We start from the raw sequence: 18,631 nt of genomic DNA on the forward strand, positions 1-18,631 counted from the left end.
AATAAATTAATACAAATCAAATTTCAAATTTAAACGTTAACAAATAAATAATAACTCTATATGTAAAAAAAAATACATTTTAACAAGGATTGTAACAACCGAGGCTTAAAATAACCAGAAAATAATATTTTATTTTATTTATATTATATAATATTTTTATGTAAATTAACAACTGCTTTTTTTTTGTTTTCTGACTTTTTAATAAAGAAAAGTTGTGGATTATATTGTAGTTGAAAATATATGCATTAATTCATTTTTTAATTGAATAGAATGTCATTAAACTAACATTAATACATTTTTTCTTAATAATTTAAATACTTTCTTACTTTTGAGCTACTTATAAACATAATTGTCCCTCTTAAAAAGCAATAAAAATTAATATGATTATTTTTAAGATAGCAACATATGATGTAATAAGTAAATATTAGGAATTATTAAGCATTTAATTCTAATTTTCATTAAACATTCATTTTTTAACAGATAAACAATATTTTCAAAAAATTATAATTTAAAACTGTCATAAATATGAGAAATATACAGAAACATGGCAACTGAATCTTATTTTATTTACAATGCCTGCAGCTTTTCCACCTGTTAAGAAAAAGCATCCACTAAGTCTTAATAACCAAGACATGATTATTTGTTATCAAACAAGGATGATAACATCCATAAAAACAAAGCTCTAAAATCGAAAAACAGGTTATCCAAGTAGAGGCGAAACTTAATAAACAGAACAAACATTAATTTAGAGGTCTAAATAAATATATACATTTTTTTCCTTTGCTTTTATGACTAACAACTCCCCTAACCAATAAAAAAATATTATATTTATTAGATTCTGTTGAGGTTAAGTGGGCTAATAAGAATCTTTATCAACAAGGTTAGTGGTGGACAAATAAATCTGATTATCTCCTTTGCTTCCAGATTTTGTCTTACTCCTACAAGCGCAGAAACAAATAACAAGGAAGAGAATCACGCAAACAACACCCAGGAGCGTAGCTAACTGAGAAATCCATGAACAGGAGGCGCCCGCGTCTGTCTTTTTGTCACTGATTTCCTGAAAAAAAGTTTACTGTCAAAACAATGGCATGTGAATTTGTTTATGTCGGGCATATATCAGAGATCTAAAGGGATAAGACAATGGTTGATAAATCCATGTACATCCCCAATATTCCCTTCTGTAGATTACAATTAGTGGTTGAAAAGTTTGGAGACTTAATTTAATGCCCAGCCAATCAAAATTGAACCCCAAAGTTGTTAAGCCAACGAACAAGATACCGTTATAATAAAACTTTGGGTACTAGTGCAAATAAACAGCCCAATGTCCCCTCCCTCCCGGAGTATAATGGCATTCTGCCTAAAATATTTGTTAACAAGGACAAAAATCTCCAAGCTGTACGAGTAAAAACTTTTAGTAACCAACCTTATCTGATAAAATCTTCTTGATATCCTCAAACTCATTGTCAATTTTCTTGGACAACATTTTTTGTTGGTGGATCAGTGAACTTTTCACTTGTAAACTCCCATTTTTGTACATCTCCTAAGATATTTTTTTACATTTCATTTTTGTTAAGTATGTTTACTAATTTTTATTACACCTAAATGATATACTGCAACATTAGGGTGCGTTCTATCAAACATATATTTTCTAAACCACTGAAACCCTCAACCCTCTTATTCAATTATGAAAGCAAAACTATTTCCAAGAGTGGCTTTATCTTTGTACTATGCAAGTGAGACCCTTCTAACCTGACTTTTTAAACTTTATAATAATCATGGAAATACATTTTTTCAACATTTTTGTGTTCCAAAGCAGTATGAGAAAAAAACGTCAATTTTAGAATTAAAATACCTTTAAACTGTTGAATTCTTTGACAATTTCATCTGTTGTGTAAAAGTTCGTTGCTACAAAATTCCTAAATATTTAATTTAGTAATTTAGGAAGGGAGGGGACATTATTACATTAGTCCCCAAAGTTCTATAATAAAGATTTCTTATTCGTTGGCTTAAGAACATTGAGTAATTTTTGGTTGCTTTATTTAGTTGAGTGTCCAAACGTTTCAATCACTATTTGTAACCTTCAGAAAGGATAATTTTGTGTATCATCATCGGTAAATCAATCTATCGACCTTTGTCTTAACCCTTTAGATCCCTGCTATGAATCACAACTTTCTGATCTTAGTCCGAAAGTACGTATGATCTTTCGGTTCAAACAAATCAACATCCTGTTAATTTAATATCAGATACAAGTAACGCAGCTATAGTTTAACAAGGTCATTTGCGTCCATCTGATATTCAGTGCTTTACTGACATTGTAAAAATCTAAATATATGTGTTAAATTATTTTTAAAAGCGAAGCTTTTCTATAATTAGGGTCGGTCCGTCCGTACGTCCGTAACTGTTGTGTGAAAAAATGAGATATGCAAAATAAATATTGCTAAATTTTATTAGTTCATTTGAATTAAATTAAATTGTCTTTATATCTTGCCAAAATTCATCAAAACACCAGATTTGTTATTATAACTTTACAAAGAGCTCAATTTATGTTAAATGATACAAAGAGTTCGTCTATTTTTTTATATGATGTTATTGTTTGCTCTTAATTATTATTTTAAAATACCAACGACTTTTTATCTATTTAAATGGGTTATTTTAATCATATTTTAATCTAATTTTATCATTTTATTATTTTAATTTAACTTTAAAAAATTGCTGTACACATGTACAGTAAATATCTTTATTATCAAAACTGGTTTAAAATCAAAACAATAACATTACTCTCGCCTATAAATGACAATGTATCTTTGAATGCATTATCAGTTGATCATTCTTGGTCAATTTGATCACTTCTTCTTTTATTATTTTACTTACTTTTATTCATTTGATTACATTCTTGGTCATTTTGATCACTTCTCCTTTTATCATTTTAATCACTTGACTATATCATGTCATTTTGATCATTGTTTTTATTCAATTCATTTCTTGATCGATTTCAATTGAGATCAAGTTTTTATTCCTTTTACTCTTTTAATCTTATTTTAATTATAACATTTTTTATTTTACTCTTATTTTATAGTTTTAGTTATTTTATGTACTTTAATCATTTTATCTCTTTTATATTCATTAAACATTCAACATTCGTTGTAATTAAATGGATTTGATTGCTTAATGTATTTTTATTTTTCTTTCTTTTATATCAAGTACATATAATAATCTAGAACATTTTACCTTTTATAATAGTTACCTAGGCTTAGTGTATCTGCCATTCCTGAGATTTGTAGTGCAGTCCATTGTCTAGTGGTCTAGTGTTTCTTTTACCCAAATCAGGCATCTGTAGTTTTAATGTTGCGTGATCTAGTGAAATGTGAAATATGCAATTTATAGTATAACATAAAACAATTAAGAAAAAGAAAACCAATTCCAAATTTAGATAATTTATTACAGTAAGAAAACAATGAAAATCACAAGAGAATAAAATAGTATAAAAGTATAAATATAGAGAAGTTATTAAATATAAAAATTCCCCTTCCACACCTGGAGTTCAAAACCAGTCCTGTTATCCTTTGTGTAAATTTTTAAAAGAAAATGCAATTTTGTAGTTTGACAAATATACATTAAGAAAAATCTGATATTCAAAATGGATGTATTACAGTCATTAAATTATGAATTTTCAAAAGGAATTTCTCATTTCCTTACACTTATGAAAAGTAAAATTGAAGCATATACAACTAGAGCATCTATTACTGATCCCAGTAGGGGTATGAACAGACAATTTCCATATAAAACACATACCATTGTTCTTAAATTAAAGGAAAAATTAAATGTACATATAAAATTCATAAATGATATCATTGCTGATGAAAAGTATGATAAAATTTGTGAGTCTGACCTTGAAGAATTGCTAAATGTTTCCATACAACTTACTACTCTAGCACGTCAATATGATAACCATCATAAAATATATAAATCAATACATATTGATATTACGGCTTTTTTTAAAAGTAATTTTAGAATGCTTGTTGATGAGCTAAATATTGAGAAAGTTAGTGATAAAGCTGATACTGGTATTAGTACACCAGCCAGTAGTTTAGATGTGAGTGATACTAATGCTACTAAGATAGTTGATTGTAGTATTAGTGCTTCTGATTGTGGTAATGATTATCCACCTGCTTGCTTTTTAGATGATTCAGGTTTTATTTCCTCTGGATGTCCAAATAATGATTCACCTTTTGATTCTGATTGCAAACTTATTGATTCAAATAATATTCAGGTATCCTCTGATGTTTTAAATGATGTACCAAATAATTCTGATGATTACATATTTGAGGGTCTTATTCCCCAAATATCTGACCAAAGTGAAAATGATGATTTGTTTATTATTTCCCATGATTACAGTGAAGCTTCTTCAAATGCTAGTGCAGATATTCCTCTATACTCTTCATGCAATTTTATACTTGAAAATGATCCTGCTTGTATTATTAATTCTGGTCATGAAAGTATTAATAGGGAAATTGATTCAAAATTGGAAAATCAATCATTTATAAACAATTTTGACGTTCCTTTGATTGATAATGGAACTATAAATGCAGAAATTATGCTCATAAAAGATAGAACTAATTATCTTTTGTTTTGCTCTTCCTTTGAGGCTGAAGGTAAGTCTGCAATTACAGACTTGAATCTCTTAGCAAATCTGTTTATTTCCCAACATGTTTTGAAATTCAGTAAAATGTGCTTTACTGTAAATAGTCTTCTCACAAAAGGTTTGGAGAGTGTTCAACATTATATTAATCAGAGATTTAAAAATGCTCATAATTTGGAATATCAAGTAAAGAATGATGATGTTTTCATCAATTATACTTATTCACTTATCAAGATAATAAGTGATCTAGTTAAAGCTAACAAGAAACTTAAATTCATGATCTTGTTATTATTGATCTAATGTCAACTCATGGTTATTTTCTACCACTATGAGCACAAATATTTTTATTGATGGCTAATCAAGTTTTTTAATAATTTTATTAATAAGCTGAAGCTGATAATATCATAGATTATCGTTTTTATCTCTGGCAAATCTTTTTAATATCTATATATTTTTACATTCTTTACCTCATTTAAAAGTTAGAATAATTGCATTTAACAATAGCTTACTTAATTAATATTAGAATGAATTAAAGTAATTGCTTTATATTTATTTACATTGTTTATAAAAATAAAATTCTATTTCCAAAATATTCTCTACAAGGAATGAACGATATTTCATTTGATTATGCTATGACACTTTAGTCAGAAAGTGATTTAGTTATGGATATTGAGAAGCTTACTTGTCTTGATTATGTTGTTAATAATCCTTTACCAATTTATACTCATTTTTTTAAAATTCTGTCATAATAAGAACAGAAAATGAGAACTTATATATTTGTAACAAATTAATATTCAAATCATATTTATCATATCTTTTTAAATCTAACTCGGTGTTTATATCTTATATAGGTATCATTTTCATTCCAATATCAATTCCTTTCTCTTAATGCTCTTTTTACAGTTCTGTCATGATAAGTGCAGAAAATAAGAACGTTTTTGTAATTTTTAAATCATTTTATCATATTTTTGCTTAAACTAGCCCAGTGTTGATATCTTATATAGGTATAATTTATCATACCAATATTAATACTTTCCTTTACAAATATTCAAAATGTGAATATATTTATTTTTATTTTAATGAGTTAGATTGATTGCCTTAGATAATACTTATCTTATTCAAAGTATGAAATTTAGTTAATTAAAATAATTTGCTTTCTATGGTCTTACAATATTTTTGAACATTTCTTTAATCCTAAACAATTATTGCCTATTCCAAAGATGTCAAAATATAAATACTTATAATAAATGACATTAATTTAAAGGGTATTATTTTTATCCTTGACATTGGATATTAATTTTATCCTTGAAGTGTCAAAACATTGATATTAATCAAATAATTAAAAATAAAATAAGGGTATTTCTTTTATCCTTGACATTGGATATTCATTTTATCCTTTAAGTGTTGAAAAAAAATTTTATAAATAATTTCAAAATATAAAAAAATAGTATATATATTTAGACTTTGGATATTTTCTCTTTTACTTTCAGAAATGTTCTTATCATGTTGTGTCATTTTCAAAAGTCCTTGTTCATACTTAATTCTTATTATTGAAAAGAAGGATTTATATGAATTAGATTTAGATTGTATTAAATTAATTATATTACAATATAATTAAATGTGTTCTCAAAACATAAGGATGTCAATTTTTACCCATATGTTACCAAAAAAATCTTTCTTAGTGTTTTTACTGATTAAATCTATAGGAAATGAATAATAAATTGTTTCTAAATACTTTAACCAATAAAATTGTTACTTTTGCTCAGTATCTTATTTGACTCTTAAATTAAAAGAATATTAGGAGTTAATTAAATGTTTATAACATTTAATATTTTTATAATGTGTTTTTATCTTACTTCATATTATGTTTTTAGCATAAACAAGTCATAACTAAAGAAATAGATTTGTTAAGTTTTGCATGAATATAACTTTTTTTATTAATTGAATATTCAACTGTAGGATTATATCAAAATTTTAATTCTTTTCTCTCATTGATATGTGTTGTATATTCTCCTAAATTTTTTTGTGTTCTTTGTTCAATTCTTTATTGTCTTGACTTAATCAAATACTCAGACTCTCCTGATTGTATTGCTGATCTTTTTATTGATATTACTGCCTTAATTGATTAATTTATGTGTTCTATACACATTTATCTTGGCTACTTTTAATCTTCAAAATAGTCTTGATACTTTTGCTGCTCCTCATATTGAAAATATTGTTGTTACTGGTTAATTTTTGTGTCATGAACTTTATCTATGATTTGAAGAATCTTCTGATGCTATATCTGCTGAAAAGAACAGGTAAAGCAATATATTTTGCATCCCTTTTTGGGGCCAATGTTGTGTGAAAAAATGAGATATGCAAAATAAATATTGCTAAATTTTATTAGTTCATTTGAATTAAATTAAATTGTCTTTATATCTTGCCAAAATTCATCAAAACACCAGATTTGTTATTATAACTTTACAAAGAGCTCAATTTATGTTAAATGATACAAAGAGTTCGTCTATTTTTTTATATGATGTTATTGTTTGCTCTTAATTATTATTTTAAAATACCAACGACTTTTTATCTATTTAAATGGGTTATTTTAATCATATTTTAATCTAATTTTATCATTTTATTATTTTAATTTAACTTTAAAAAATTGCTGTACACATGTACAGTAAATATCTTTATTATCAAAACTGGTTTAAAATCAAAACAATAACATTACTCTCGCCTATAAATGACAATGTATCTTTGAATGCATTATCAGTTGATCATTCTTGGTCAATTTGATCACTTCTTCTTTTATTATTTTACTTACTTTTATTCATTTGATTACATTCTTGGTCATTTTGATCACTTCTCCTTTTATCATTTTAATCACTTGACTATATCATGTCATTTTGATCATTGTTTTTATTCAATTCATTTCTTGATCGATTTCAATTGAGATCAAGTTTTTATTCCTTTTACTCTTTTAATCTTATTTTAATTATAACATTTTTTATTTTACTCTTATTTTATAGTTTTAGTTATTTTATGTACTTTAATCATTTTATCTCTTTTATATTCATTAAACATTCAACATTCGTTGTAATTAAATGGATTTGATTGCTTAATGTATTTTTATTTTTCTTTCTTTTATATCAAGTACATATAATAATCTAGAACATTTTACCTTTTATAATAGTTACCTAGGCTTAGTGTATCTGCCATTCCTGAGATTTGTAGTGCAGTCCATTGTCTAGTGGTCTAGTGTTTCTTTTACCCAAATCAGGCATCTGTAGTTTTAATGTTGCGTGATCTAGTGAAATGTGAAATATGCAATTTATAGTATAACATAAAACAATTAAGAAAAAGAAAACCAATTCCAAATTTAGATAATTTATTACAGTAAGAAAACAATGAAAATCACAAGAGAATAAAATAGTATAAAAGTATAAATATAGAGAAGTTATTAAATATAAAAATTCCCCTTCCACACCTGGAGTTCAAAACCAGTCCTGGAAGGGGAATTTTTATATTTAATAACTTCTCTATATTTATACTTTTATACTATTTTATTCTCTTGTGATTTTCATTGTTTTCTTACTGTAATAAATTATCTAAATTTGGAATTGGTTTTCTTTTTCTTAATTGTTTTATGTTATACTATAAATTGCATATTTCACATTTCACTAGATCACGCAACAGTAACGGATAGCTTTTTTCGCTAATTTAGGCATGTTAGAATTGTCCTATTGATTTCAAACTTTGCATGGTGATTCCCGTAGTAGTTAGGTCCGATTTAGAAAGCGTAGCAACTCTATAATCATTACCAGAATGTCCGTACGTCTATTTTAAACATGTTGATTTTTTAACTTTTTTAACAACAAATTTTTATGTGATCTAATAATCCGATTGATCTGATTTTTGGTATACTGATTCCTAGGATAACAAAGTACAATATTATAAGCGAAGCAACTCTATAATCAAGTCCTAAAAATGTAAGTATGTCCATAAACATTATTCTGTATCAAGCAGTTTTTCAACAATTTTACTTACAATTTTACTTCGACATTTATACATTTATATTCTGATTATTCAGTTCTGACACTATACAAGTGTTAGTGTCCGTTTGTCCTACCGTTTCAGTGCTTCGCTTTTATGGATGTTGTCATCCTTGTTTTTTATCAAATACTGTAAGTTTGTTACTGGTGAGCTGCTTAGGAAAGGGACATTGGAAAGTGACATGTGTGACGTCATAAAAATACGTCTATTATCTATCTCTTTTTAAGGAGTTTCCTTTTCCACTCATACTTTTTCTCTTTGCGCATTTCTATGACGTCACACATGACACTTTCTTGAAAATAATGGCCAATGCTTTATGCTTTTTACTAGGGTTGGGCCGGATATCCGGCCATTTTCAATATCCGGCCGGATACCGGATATTAAAACTATCCGGCCGGATATCCGGCAATATAATCTTTTATATTTTTTAAAATCTTAAATGGCTGTAATTTTCTTATTATTAAAGCTAGAAGAACATTTTTTTCTGAATATGTTTATCTTTATGTAAATTTTATATTACAAATATCAAAACATAAATTTTGGCGGTGGCAGCAGTACTTGGCAGCTGCCACCTGCAAACCGACGGTTGGCAGGTAAACGGCAACGGATTTTATGAAATTGTAATATGTCATGAAGATATATAAAAAGCCTAAGTTTAAAATTTGAAATCTTCAAGTAAAAATTTGCGGTCACAGCATAGGCGTCCAAGGGGGGGGGGTAATGGGGCGATTACCCCCCCCAAACGAATTTTAGGGTGCCGTAGGCACCCCCAAAATTTTTTTCATTTTACCTCCCCCCCCCCCCATTTAAAATTTACCCCCAACCATTTAGGAGGGGGTATTTACCCCCCCCCCCAAACAATTTTGGGGGGGTAAATACCCCCCCAAAATAGAAAAACTCTAACAAAAAAAATTTTTGCGCGCTTCGCGCGCATTTTTAATACTAAATTTTTGATAAAATTTAACTTACCCCCCCCAAAAATTTTAACCCGGGGGTAAATTTGGGGGGGGGGGGGTAAACAAATTTTACCCCTGCCAACAGATTTCAGGGGGGGTAATTACCCACCCCAAGCAAATTTTACCCCCGGGGTAAAAATTTTGGGGGGGGTAAAAAAAATTTGCGGCGCGCTTCGCGCGCCATTTTACCCCCCCCCCAAAACCGAATTATCCCCCCCTTAAAAAAATTTTACCCCCCCCCCCAAATAAAAAGCTTGGACGCCCCTGGGTCACAGGAACCGTTTAAATATTTCTGGAGACCTGGAGGTTCAGGACTTGTAGGATTATACCTGGAACATGAAATCGACTTGATATATATTTCATATAAGGATGTACGATTATAGGATATTTTAGTATTAGATAACATGAAATGCTTTGTTTAAGTAAAACAATATATTTTTACTTTTAACCTGAATGACCTTACCAGGTTTGCTGGCATCCTGTGCCCGCCAGGAAGGAGGTATTAAAAAAATTTCAACTCTCAGTTATGTGTCATACCCATATTTCGAAAGTCACTGAAAATGGGATAGAAAAAAACAGAGGGGGGGGGGGCAGGCATTTAACGCCACCTCCCCGCCCATCCTCCAACCGTTGATACTACAGATTGAGGGTAGTAGTAGTTCATTAGATTAATTGCTAAGAAGAAAGATCATATAATAGTTACTTAATTTTTAAGTTTTGACCTTAATTTTATATAATAAAACACCAGTTTATAAAGAAATTTTTTTGCAGGTATAGTCCCTATCCTGGCATCGCCCCTTAAGGAGCGATTATTCGTATTTTCACAGTAGCTTTCCTCCTATTTCTAGCCCCTGCGGGGGGCTCTAACCTTGCGGGGCCAATTGCCTAACCCTGCGGGGCAATCACCTAACCAATAAATAACCTAACCTAACCTAAAATGACCTATTAAAAGCAACTTTAAAAATACGACAAATCGGCCCTTAAGGTGCGTTGCCACGAAAGGGACTATATCCTTTTTTGAGACACATTACAAACTGTCCCAATTTTGTATAACTTTTGCGGAACATGTTCTAGTTACGTCATATTTTTCTTTCCCGAAAAAGAGAAGGGGGGAAGAAAATCTCTTCAAAAGAGATGGGGAAAACCCCCTTTTCTCCCATCTCTTTTTTCTTCCCCCCTTCCCTTTTTTTTCTTTCCCTCTTCCCTTTTTCGGGAAAGAAAAATATGACGTAAATGGAACTTGTTCCGCAAAAGTTATTCAAAATTGGGACAGTTTGTAATGTGTCTTTTTTGATACTTTAATATGCAGGAATTTGGCCGGTTATCCGGCCGGATATCCGGGAATTTGGCCGGATAACCGGATATTTGCCGGATATCCGGCGTTGGCCGGATATCCGGCCGGATACCGGATATCCGGCATTTGAAATCAGCCGGATATCCGGTATCCGGTATCCGGCCAAAAAAATATCCGGCCCAACCCTAAGTTTTTACCTCTTATTTCCAAGAGAATCATCAGTAAAGTTTGTCTCAATGCTGTGTTCTAAAACCTAGGCGTAACATAGGCGTGCACATGAAAGGGGAATCCCCTAAAGTGGCCTCGTAACCCATAAAAAATATATGGAAGTGTACAGGGACATATGGTTTATTTTGAGGGGTCAAAACAATTTTCAAAGATTTGACAGGGGTGATCGAAATTTATTTTTAAAAAGTGTAAAATGAGGGATTTCAAAGTTTGAGGGGGTAACGCACCCATTTATCTCCACCCATGTACGTCAATTTGAGTGTATCCCTTAAAATTTAGCAAGGAAGAAAGGGGATATTAAATGAACAAAAATTTGGGTAAGTCACTAAAATATAGTCAACTGACAATAAAGGTATAGGTATAGATGTATAATCCAGACAAATACCTGGCCCAAGTGGTGGGGACCCTTTTCGTCTGTTAGCAAATTTTTTTTTATTCATTTGTAGGGTTTCGCTATCAGCTGATTTTAAAGTCCCAATACAAAATATAACCAATATTGAATTGCTGTTGCATTATTTTACCCCCCCACCCAAAAAAAATATAATTTTGTGCACATCCCAACCTGAAGATATTCATTCGATACTTCCTCTACTTCAGAACGAAACAATGCCTCTAGTAACTGTGCCTGGTGTATGCCTGTTGCACTAAATTTAAGATTTTTAAATGCGAAGCTTTTAGGGTCGTTCCGTCGTTCCGTCTGTCCGTCCGTCCTATGGTTAATTTGAGTATGTTAAAATTTTACGATCACTTTTCATACTTTACTTGGTGATTCCTGTTTAGAAACCTTAGCAACTCTATAATTATTACCAGAATGTCCGTACGTCCATTTAAAACATGTCGATTTTCAACTTTTCTGACAACTGTTTTTTTGTAATATGATTATCAATATTTATCGGATTTTGGAATCCTTATTCTTAGGACCACAATGTACAATGTTATAAGCGAAGCATCTCTAAAATAAAATCCTTGAAATTCAAGTATATCGTTAAACAGTATCATTTATTAACACAGTTTTTTTATTACTTATACATTTCTAACACTTTAAATGTGGTAATGTTAGTTTATCCAACCGTTTCGCTTTTATGGATGTTGCGATCCCTTGATAATAAAAATAATTTATATGCCGTACATAACTATATGACATATCTTAAATCAACACAGCTATTATTACGGACGGACAGACAGACCCTAATTGCAGAAAGCCTCGCTTTTAAAAACTTTCCAAAATTACCTTTCATTATTAGTTTTGTTGTTTGTGTCATTTTTTGACATTAGGGTCAGGTAGGAGGACAAACAATGGAAGAACGCATCGGTCATGTGCACTTTGCATTGTGGATCAATCAATTCAACAGAAAATTTTATTTTATAGCAGGGCTCGGAAGCCGCGACTAAGTCTCTAATTTATAGTTTTTTGGAAAAGAAGGATTGTCATATTTGGGTCATTTTTAGACTTGAATTTTAAAATAGTAAAAGGTTCATTTCCCTGAGGCTTACAGGGGCTTGCCGGTCCCTGTTTTATAGTATACTCCGTTCGGGTTAAAGTGCAAAGGAGCCCTCCCTACCCTTAGTTTTAATTTAGCAACAATTCAAAACTCTTTAGAAATATAATGCTCTATATTAAAATTATCTATTTTCAGACAATCGCAAAAAGAAAAGAAATTTTCTAGTACATTTTAAAAATTTAGGCTGCAGAACTGATTAAAAACCTTTTATGCTATTTTTGTTTGATTTGAGTACGGAATCTATCTTGGTTAGCAGGTCCACTCTTTCACTAAAATAAAATCTATTGATTACAAGGACAACTAGGTGTACATAAGAAAGTAACGCACTAGAAAATTTGATATTTAATTACTTGGATAATGCGTTTGATTTTCGCATAATAATGCCTGCTTTGGGACAAGTCTTTTCCCCTACTATTACGTCGTGCATCTGACATAGCAGTAGTAAGAACATGTTTAGTTATGACGCGTTGTAAAGCCGAGATTCGAACTCATAACCTTCTGTGGACAAGCGGTATACGTTACTTGTTATGTCACGGTCGTGGGTATTTTGATGATTTTGTCATGCTACATCATACAATTGCAGAATGGAATGCATTTCAATCAAATAAGTTTTAATAGTTATTCATCGCATCGTATAGACAGCTTTCCGCGGGTCTAAAATGAAAAATTATAAGATTCTCTTGGGGATAACAAATCTGTAATTAATTTTACAAATTTTATTTTTATATTCGTGGAAAATTGTCGCAATACGGTGCTATAAATAATTTATCCGGAGTGCTGAGAACCGGTTTTAATCCAACGAATATTAATCTGTTTCTAGGCCATACTGTAATATACCTTTCAAACAATATTTCTGTAGTATTATCTTCCCACATTTGCAAATCATAATCTAAACAAAACAAGGATGACAACATCCATAAAAGCGAAGCACTGAAACGGTAGGACAAACGGACATTAAAACCTGTATAGTGTCTGAACTAAATAATCAGAATATAAAAGTATAAGAGTCGAAGCAAAATTGTAAGTAAATTTGTTGAAAACTGCTTAATATAGGATAATGTTTATGGACATACTTACATTTTTAGGACTGGATTATAGAGTTGCTTCGCTTATAATATTGTTCTTTGTTGTCCCAGGAATCAATATACCAAAAATCAGATCAAACGAATAATTAGATCACATAAAAATTTGTTGGTAAAAAAGTAGAAAAATCAACATGTTTAAAATGGAAGTATGGACATTCTGGTAATGATTATAGAGTTGCTACGCTTACTAAATCGTACCCAACTACTACAGGAATCATCATGCAAAGTTTGAAATCGATAGGACAATTCTAACATGCCTAAATTAACGAATAAAAGCTATCTATCTCGGACGGACGTACGGACGGACCGACCCTAATTGTAGAAAAGCTTCGCTTTTAAAAACACATTTTTTACAAATTCATAAAACTATTCTTTTACAGAAAAGAATTAAATAGATATAAGATACATGGTATAAGACAACTTAGGTTTGAGAAATTCAATGCACATTCCTTCTGATAATTCAAAATGTGGGAAAAATGTAGGAGGAGGTAAAGCGTTCCAAAAAGCAGCACTCACAAAATCCTTAAACAAGGTAACAGGATGTATGTTTGTTTGTCTGTGTGTTTGTATGTTTGTTCCGAAGGATCTCGCTAACTGCTGAACCGATAGGGTTTTCCTTAATTGGGTAGCCTCTCATAGGTCCCGAAAAGGTTATAACTATTTTAGGGGAGGGTACCGCCCCCCTTCCAAGAGAAATCACAAAAAAAAATCAAATTTCAACGCAACATAGATAGGTATCGTAGAGACTTGAACAAAAAAAAAACATTTAAAGTGCCACTAGAGGCAACTAGGGCATAGCCGCTAGTTTAGAATAAGGTAATAAGATGTTTTTATCCTTTCATAAGTTTTTTTATTCAAAAAATCGTAATTTATTTTTTCTTGATATATTAATGCAATTTGCTGATGGTTTTAAGTTACCATAAAATAAATTTAAACCAAGTTTAGACACTGCTAGAACCAAAACTTTTCAGGACAACGTATGAAGAAACATTTTAATATAACTTTGATTCAATACCTGTTATCACTGCCTCCTAAATGATTTATATTCTCAAACAAGTTTGACAACAACCATAAGAGCAATGCTCTTATGCAGTAGGACAAACGAACATTAACACTTGTAGTGTGTCAGAACTAAATAAGCAGAAAATAAATGAATAAGTCGAAACAACTGATGAAATATTTTTTTGAATACCTGAATCTGGAGGAACTTGTAAAGGATTATCAAGAGCTATCCAGGTTCCATTCTCCAGCATCTTGTTGTGCACCTTGATCACATCTACTTTCTGCGTACTAAAAATATCAAATTTTGGGTTGATTATCTAATACCTATATTTGCGACAACTTTTAATACACAGAAAATTCCAATTTTCAACATTTACAGAAGGGCCTGCTTCATTGCGTCAAGATCCCTGTTAGATCTATATAGGTCTTGTTGTGCACCTTGATTATCAGTGTTCTGAAGGAATAATACAATGGCCGTTAAATCCCAATAACGATAAATAATAGTACCCCTTCTGTAGATTACATTTAGTGGTTGAAACTTTTGGACACTCAACATAATGAACTAACCAATCAAAATCATTAAAAGTCCCCAAGGATCCAACTTATAATTAAACCTAATTTTAAGACTTTGGAGACTATTGTAATAAACAGCCCAATATCCCATCCCTCTCTGGATTGGATATTTGGACATAAATATCTCGCTAACTGCTTTACTATTAAGATTATCTTTTACAGTGAGTCTTTTTTTAGGTTCTAGGAAGGTTTTTATCTAGTATGATGGTATTCACTGAACCCTTCCAAAGGAAGTCGCATAAATTTTTTCTATCTTATTCTTTAAAACTAAAATAACACTTTTTACAAATTAGAAGTCACTTTATGACCCTAGAAACTTAGCTGAAAATATAACAAATCGAATCTCAAAAAATTCCATCGCAAAAACCGCCATCAAAAATATAAAATGCCAAGAACAAAAAGTACAAATGCAACGAACCATAAGAATGAAAAAAAATAATTTTAAAAAGCTCAGAAGAAAAATTATTCTTACCAGTATGTAACCATAATAAACAAATTTAGAAGGAGATTCTTTTTCATTTTCCTCCTTTTTTAGTTCTGTAAAAAGAAATTTATTGTGTTCAGTTGCTTGCAGTATGGGGGTGTAATGGGGTGTCAACAGCCCCTGCCCTCCCTTAAAAATTTTACTTGTGATGATCAGGGAAGATCTGCCTTCAGGGACGTCCTAGCTTTTTTATTTTGAGGGGGGTAATATGAGGGATTTAAAAGGTTGGAAGGGAGTAAAAACCCCTTTACCCCCACCTTCTATGCCTGCCTTCCGCTCTTAACCCTCTAATGGATGGTTGGATTTTCAAATCACTGTTTATAATATAAAGCAGATGAATTTAGGTCTGTATTTGTAGCTGGAGGGGGACTATTAAGGTTGGTTCATTTTTCATAATGGCGATTTCTCTTGTGAAGGTGGCGACCTTCTCCCACCCTTCCTCTATAATAGTTATAAAAATTCCCTTGACATATTAGAAGCTTCACTGTAAACGAGATCCATCGCCAGATACAGACACACATACAAACATCCTGTTACTTTTATATAAAGATTAACATATTATATGACTTTAGGTGTAAATATAAGTATGTTTAAACAATAACTGTCCAATTTTTTAAAAATGCATTATTAATTTTATTTTGATTTTTAAAAGTAGGCAAATATTTTGCTCTTTACCAAGAGAGAGGAGAACGATATATATAGAGCAGGTGATAGACAGATAAATAGAGAGTGAGAAAGAAATATAGTGAGAGAGAGACGGAAAGAGACAGTATTACAGAGAGAGAGACAGAGAGAGAGAGATAGAGAGAGAGAAAGAGACAGACAGAGAGAGAGAGAGAGAGAGAGAGAGAGAGAGAGAGAGAGAGAGAAATATAGTGAGAGGAAGAAGGAGAAAGAGATACAGTGAAAGATAGAGATACAGAGAGAGGGAGAGAGAGACGGAGAGATAGAGAGACAAAGAGAGAGAAAGAGATACAGAGTGAGAAAAGGAGAAATATAGTGAGAGGAAGAATAAGAGAGAGATACACAGTGAAAGGGAGAAAGAGAGAGAGAGAGAGATACAGAGAGAAAGATAGAAAAAGATAGAGAGAGATACAGAGAGAGAAAAAGATAAATATAGTGAGAGGAAGAATAAGAGAGAGATACACAGCGAAAGGGAGAAAGAGAGGGAGAGAGAGAGAGAGAGAGAGAGAGAGATACAGAGAAAGGGAGAAAGACAGACAGACAGAAAGAGAAAAGAGTTAAATGGAAAGTAGTTTCTTTTAATACAAATTAGCAAAGAATATCATAATTTCAGAAACATTGACAATTATTCTGGCCACTATTGTAATTCTTTGTATATATCGCTGTTTGCCAGGACGCCCTATTGATTTTGATCTACAGAATTAGTAATTTTGTTTATCATCACTGGGAATTTATATTTATTTACAGAGAAAACTGGACTTCAAATTAACGTTGATAAAACAAAAACAATGTATATAGCTTCAGACAACATTGACCAAATTACCATTGACGACACTCCTGTGGAAAAAGTACAAAAATTTACATACTTAGGAAGTCTTATTCACCAAACTGAAGGAGCAAGTGCAGATATCAAAACGAGGATTGACAAGGCAAATGCTTCCTTTGCTATGCTAAAAACAATTTGGAAATCTAACAAATATAGTGAAAGAACAAAGTTAAGGATATGTAACGTCAAATCTGTCCTTTTATATGGTGCTGAATGCTGGAAGAATAATGTTGCTGATATGAAAAAGTTAGATGTTTTTCATAACAAGAGCCTCAGAAGAATATGCAAAATTTACTGGCCTGAGGTTATATCTAACAAAAATCTGTACAAAAGAACAAAAAGTCAACCAGTTTCCACAGATATTAAACACAAGCGTTTGAGCTGGCTGGGACATGTGCTCAGCATGAATGGTAGTAAGATCCCAAAACAAACCCTTAACTGGATGCCTGGAGGTAGCAGGAGGCGGGGAAGACCCAAGGGAACCTGGAAAAGGACCATGGAGAAGGAGCTGGAGGACGCCAACCTAGCCTGGGAGGATGTGGAGGAAACAGCCCAGTATCGGAGAGAATGGAAAAATCTTGTCAATGCATTATGTTCCCCAGAGGAATAAGGAGTTGGACAGGTATAATGCATGCATGTTAAATCCCTTAAGATCTCTGGCAGTCTTTCAATTTGCAAAAAAAAGTTCAACTTTTCATAGACATCCATGGAGGAGAGTAAAGGGGTGTTTAACCCCCCTCCCCCTTAAACTTGATTCCCCTCATTTTACCCCCCTCAAAATATAAAGCTTTGACGCCCCTGCAACTTTTGTCTTATTTATATTTCAGAATATCTTTCCCAATCTTGATTATCAAGGCCAGTGCAATATCAAAAATTGCAATGTTGCATATCTAACTTTAATATAAACATTTCACGTCAATACATTAGAATTATGCGCACTTTTTTCTGAATCATAATACAGTTTTAATATATTATTCACTATATTATAAAGTGTCTGTACTAAAAGATCTCACTAACTTTCTTACTGCCTTACAGAAAAGCTTTGAAAAGGTCACGGGACGATATTAATTGGTCAACTGCTAATTGTTATCAAATAATCAAATGCTCCCTCTAGTTTGGAAAATCAACGAAAATATCATTGAAATTACTCATACTGACACACTTTATTTGAATAGTTGCTGTGCCATATATGTTTCAGGGAAAGGGGGGGTGTTAAACACCCTCAAACCTTAAAACCCGTCATTGTACCCCTCTAAAAATTTTCAAAAATACATTAGATTACCCCCATAAAACCGTGGAGACCCTCATTTTGCCCCCTTA

The 18,631-nt window shown here is 31.3% G+C and overlaps 2 protein-coding genes across 3 annotated transcripts; one reads left to right on the top strand and one right to left on the bottom strand.

The window, feature by feature from the left end:
- Nucleotides 1-230: 230 nt before the first annotated feature.
- Nucleotides 231-15,859, bottom strand: LOC145329066 (uncharacterized). 2 transcript variants are annotated; one of them, XM_080173085.1, is made up of 10 exons: nucleotides 15,790-15,859; nucleotides 14,935-15,032; nucleotides 13,508-13,546; nucleotides 12,862-12,927; nucleotides 12,387-12,477; nucleotides 11,718-11,799; nucleotides 11,125-11,180; nucleotides 1,853-1,916; nucleotides 1,424-1,540; nucleotides 231-1,057 (listed from the first exon to the last, which is right to left on the bottom strand). In XM_080173085.1, exons 1-10 carry the CDS (start codon nucleotides 15,834-15,836, stop codon nucleotides 857-859), a joined length of 861 nt encoding a protein of 286 aa, XP_080029211.1. In that variant the 5' UTR covers nucleotides 15,837-15,859; the 3' UTR covers nucleotides 231-856. The 2 variants fall into 2 exon arrangements, with proteins under 2 accessions (XP_080029211.1, XP_080029209.1); XM_080173083.1 differs by having other exon boundaries at nucleotides 237-1,057; nucleotides 12,862-12,926; nucleotides 13,495-13,546.
- A 1,414-nt stretch (nucleotides 15,860-17,273) lies between these two features.
- Nucleotides 17,274-17,921, top strand: LOC145327582 (uncharacterized). Its single transcript, XM_080171121.1, has one exon. It carries the CDS (start codon nucleotides 17,274-17,276, stop codon nucleotides 17,919-17,921), a length of 648 nt encoding a protein of 215 aa, XP_080027247.1.
- Nucleotides 17,922-18,631: the final 710 nt, after the last annotated feature.

Source organism: Acartia tonsa, chromosome 9, assembly GCF_053477335.1.
Source record: "Acartia tonsa isolate MP-2025a chromosome 9, ASM5347733v1, whole genome shotgun sequence".
NCBI lineage: Eukaryota > Metazoa > Arthropoda > Copepoda > Calanoida > Acartiidae > Acartia > Acartia tonsa.

Bases quoted from the DNA above. Each gene is read 5' to 3' on its own strand.
- LOC145329066 (XM_080173083.1), bottom strand. From the start codon at position 15,836: ATGAAAAAGAATCTCCTTCTAAATTTGTTTATTATGGTTACATACTG. The intron at 12,927-13,494 runs GTATATTACAGT...ATTTTATTTTAG, and splicing joins ACAGAAATATTGTTTGAAAG to TGAAAGAGTGGACCTGCTAA. The intron at 1,058-1,423 runs GTTGGTTACTAA...ACTTTTTTTCAG, and splicing joins AGAAGATTTTATCAGATAAG to GAAATCAGTGACAAAAAGAC.
- LOC145327582 (XM_080171121.1), top strand. From the start codon at position 17,274: ATGTATATAGCTTCAGACAACATTGACCAAATTACCATTGACGACACT.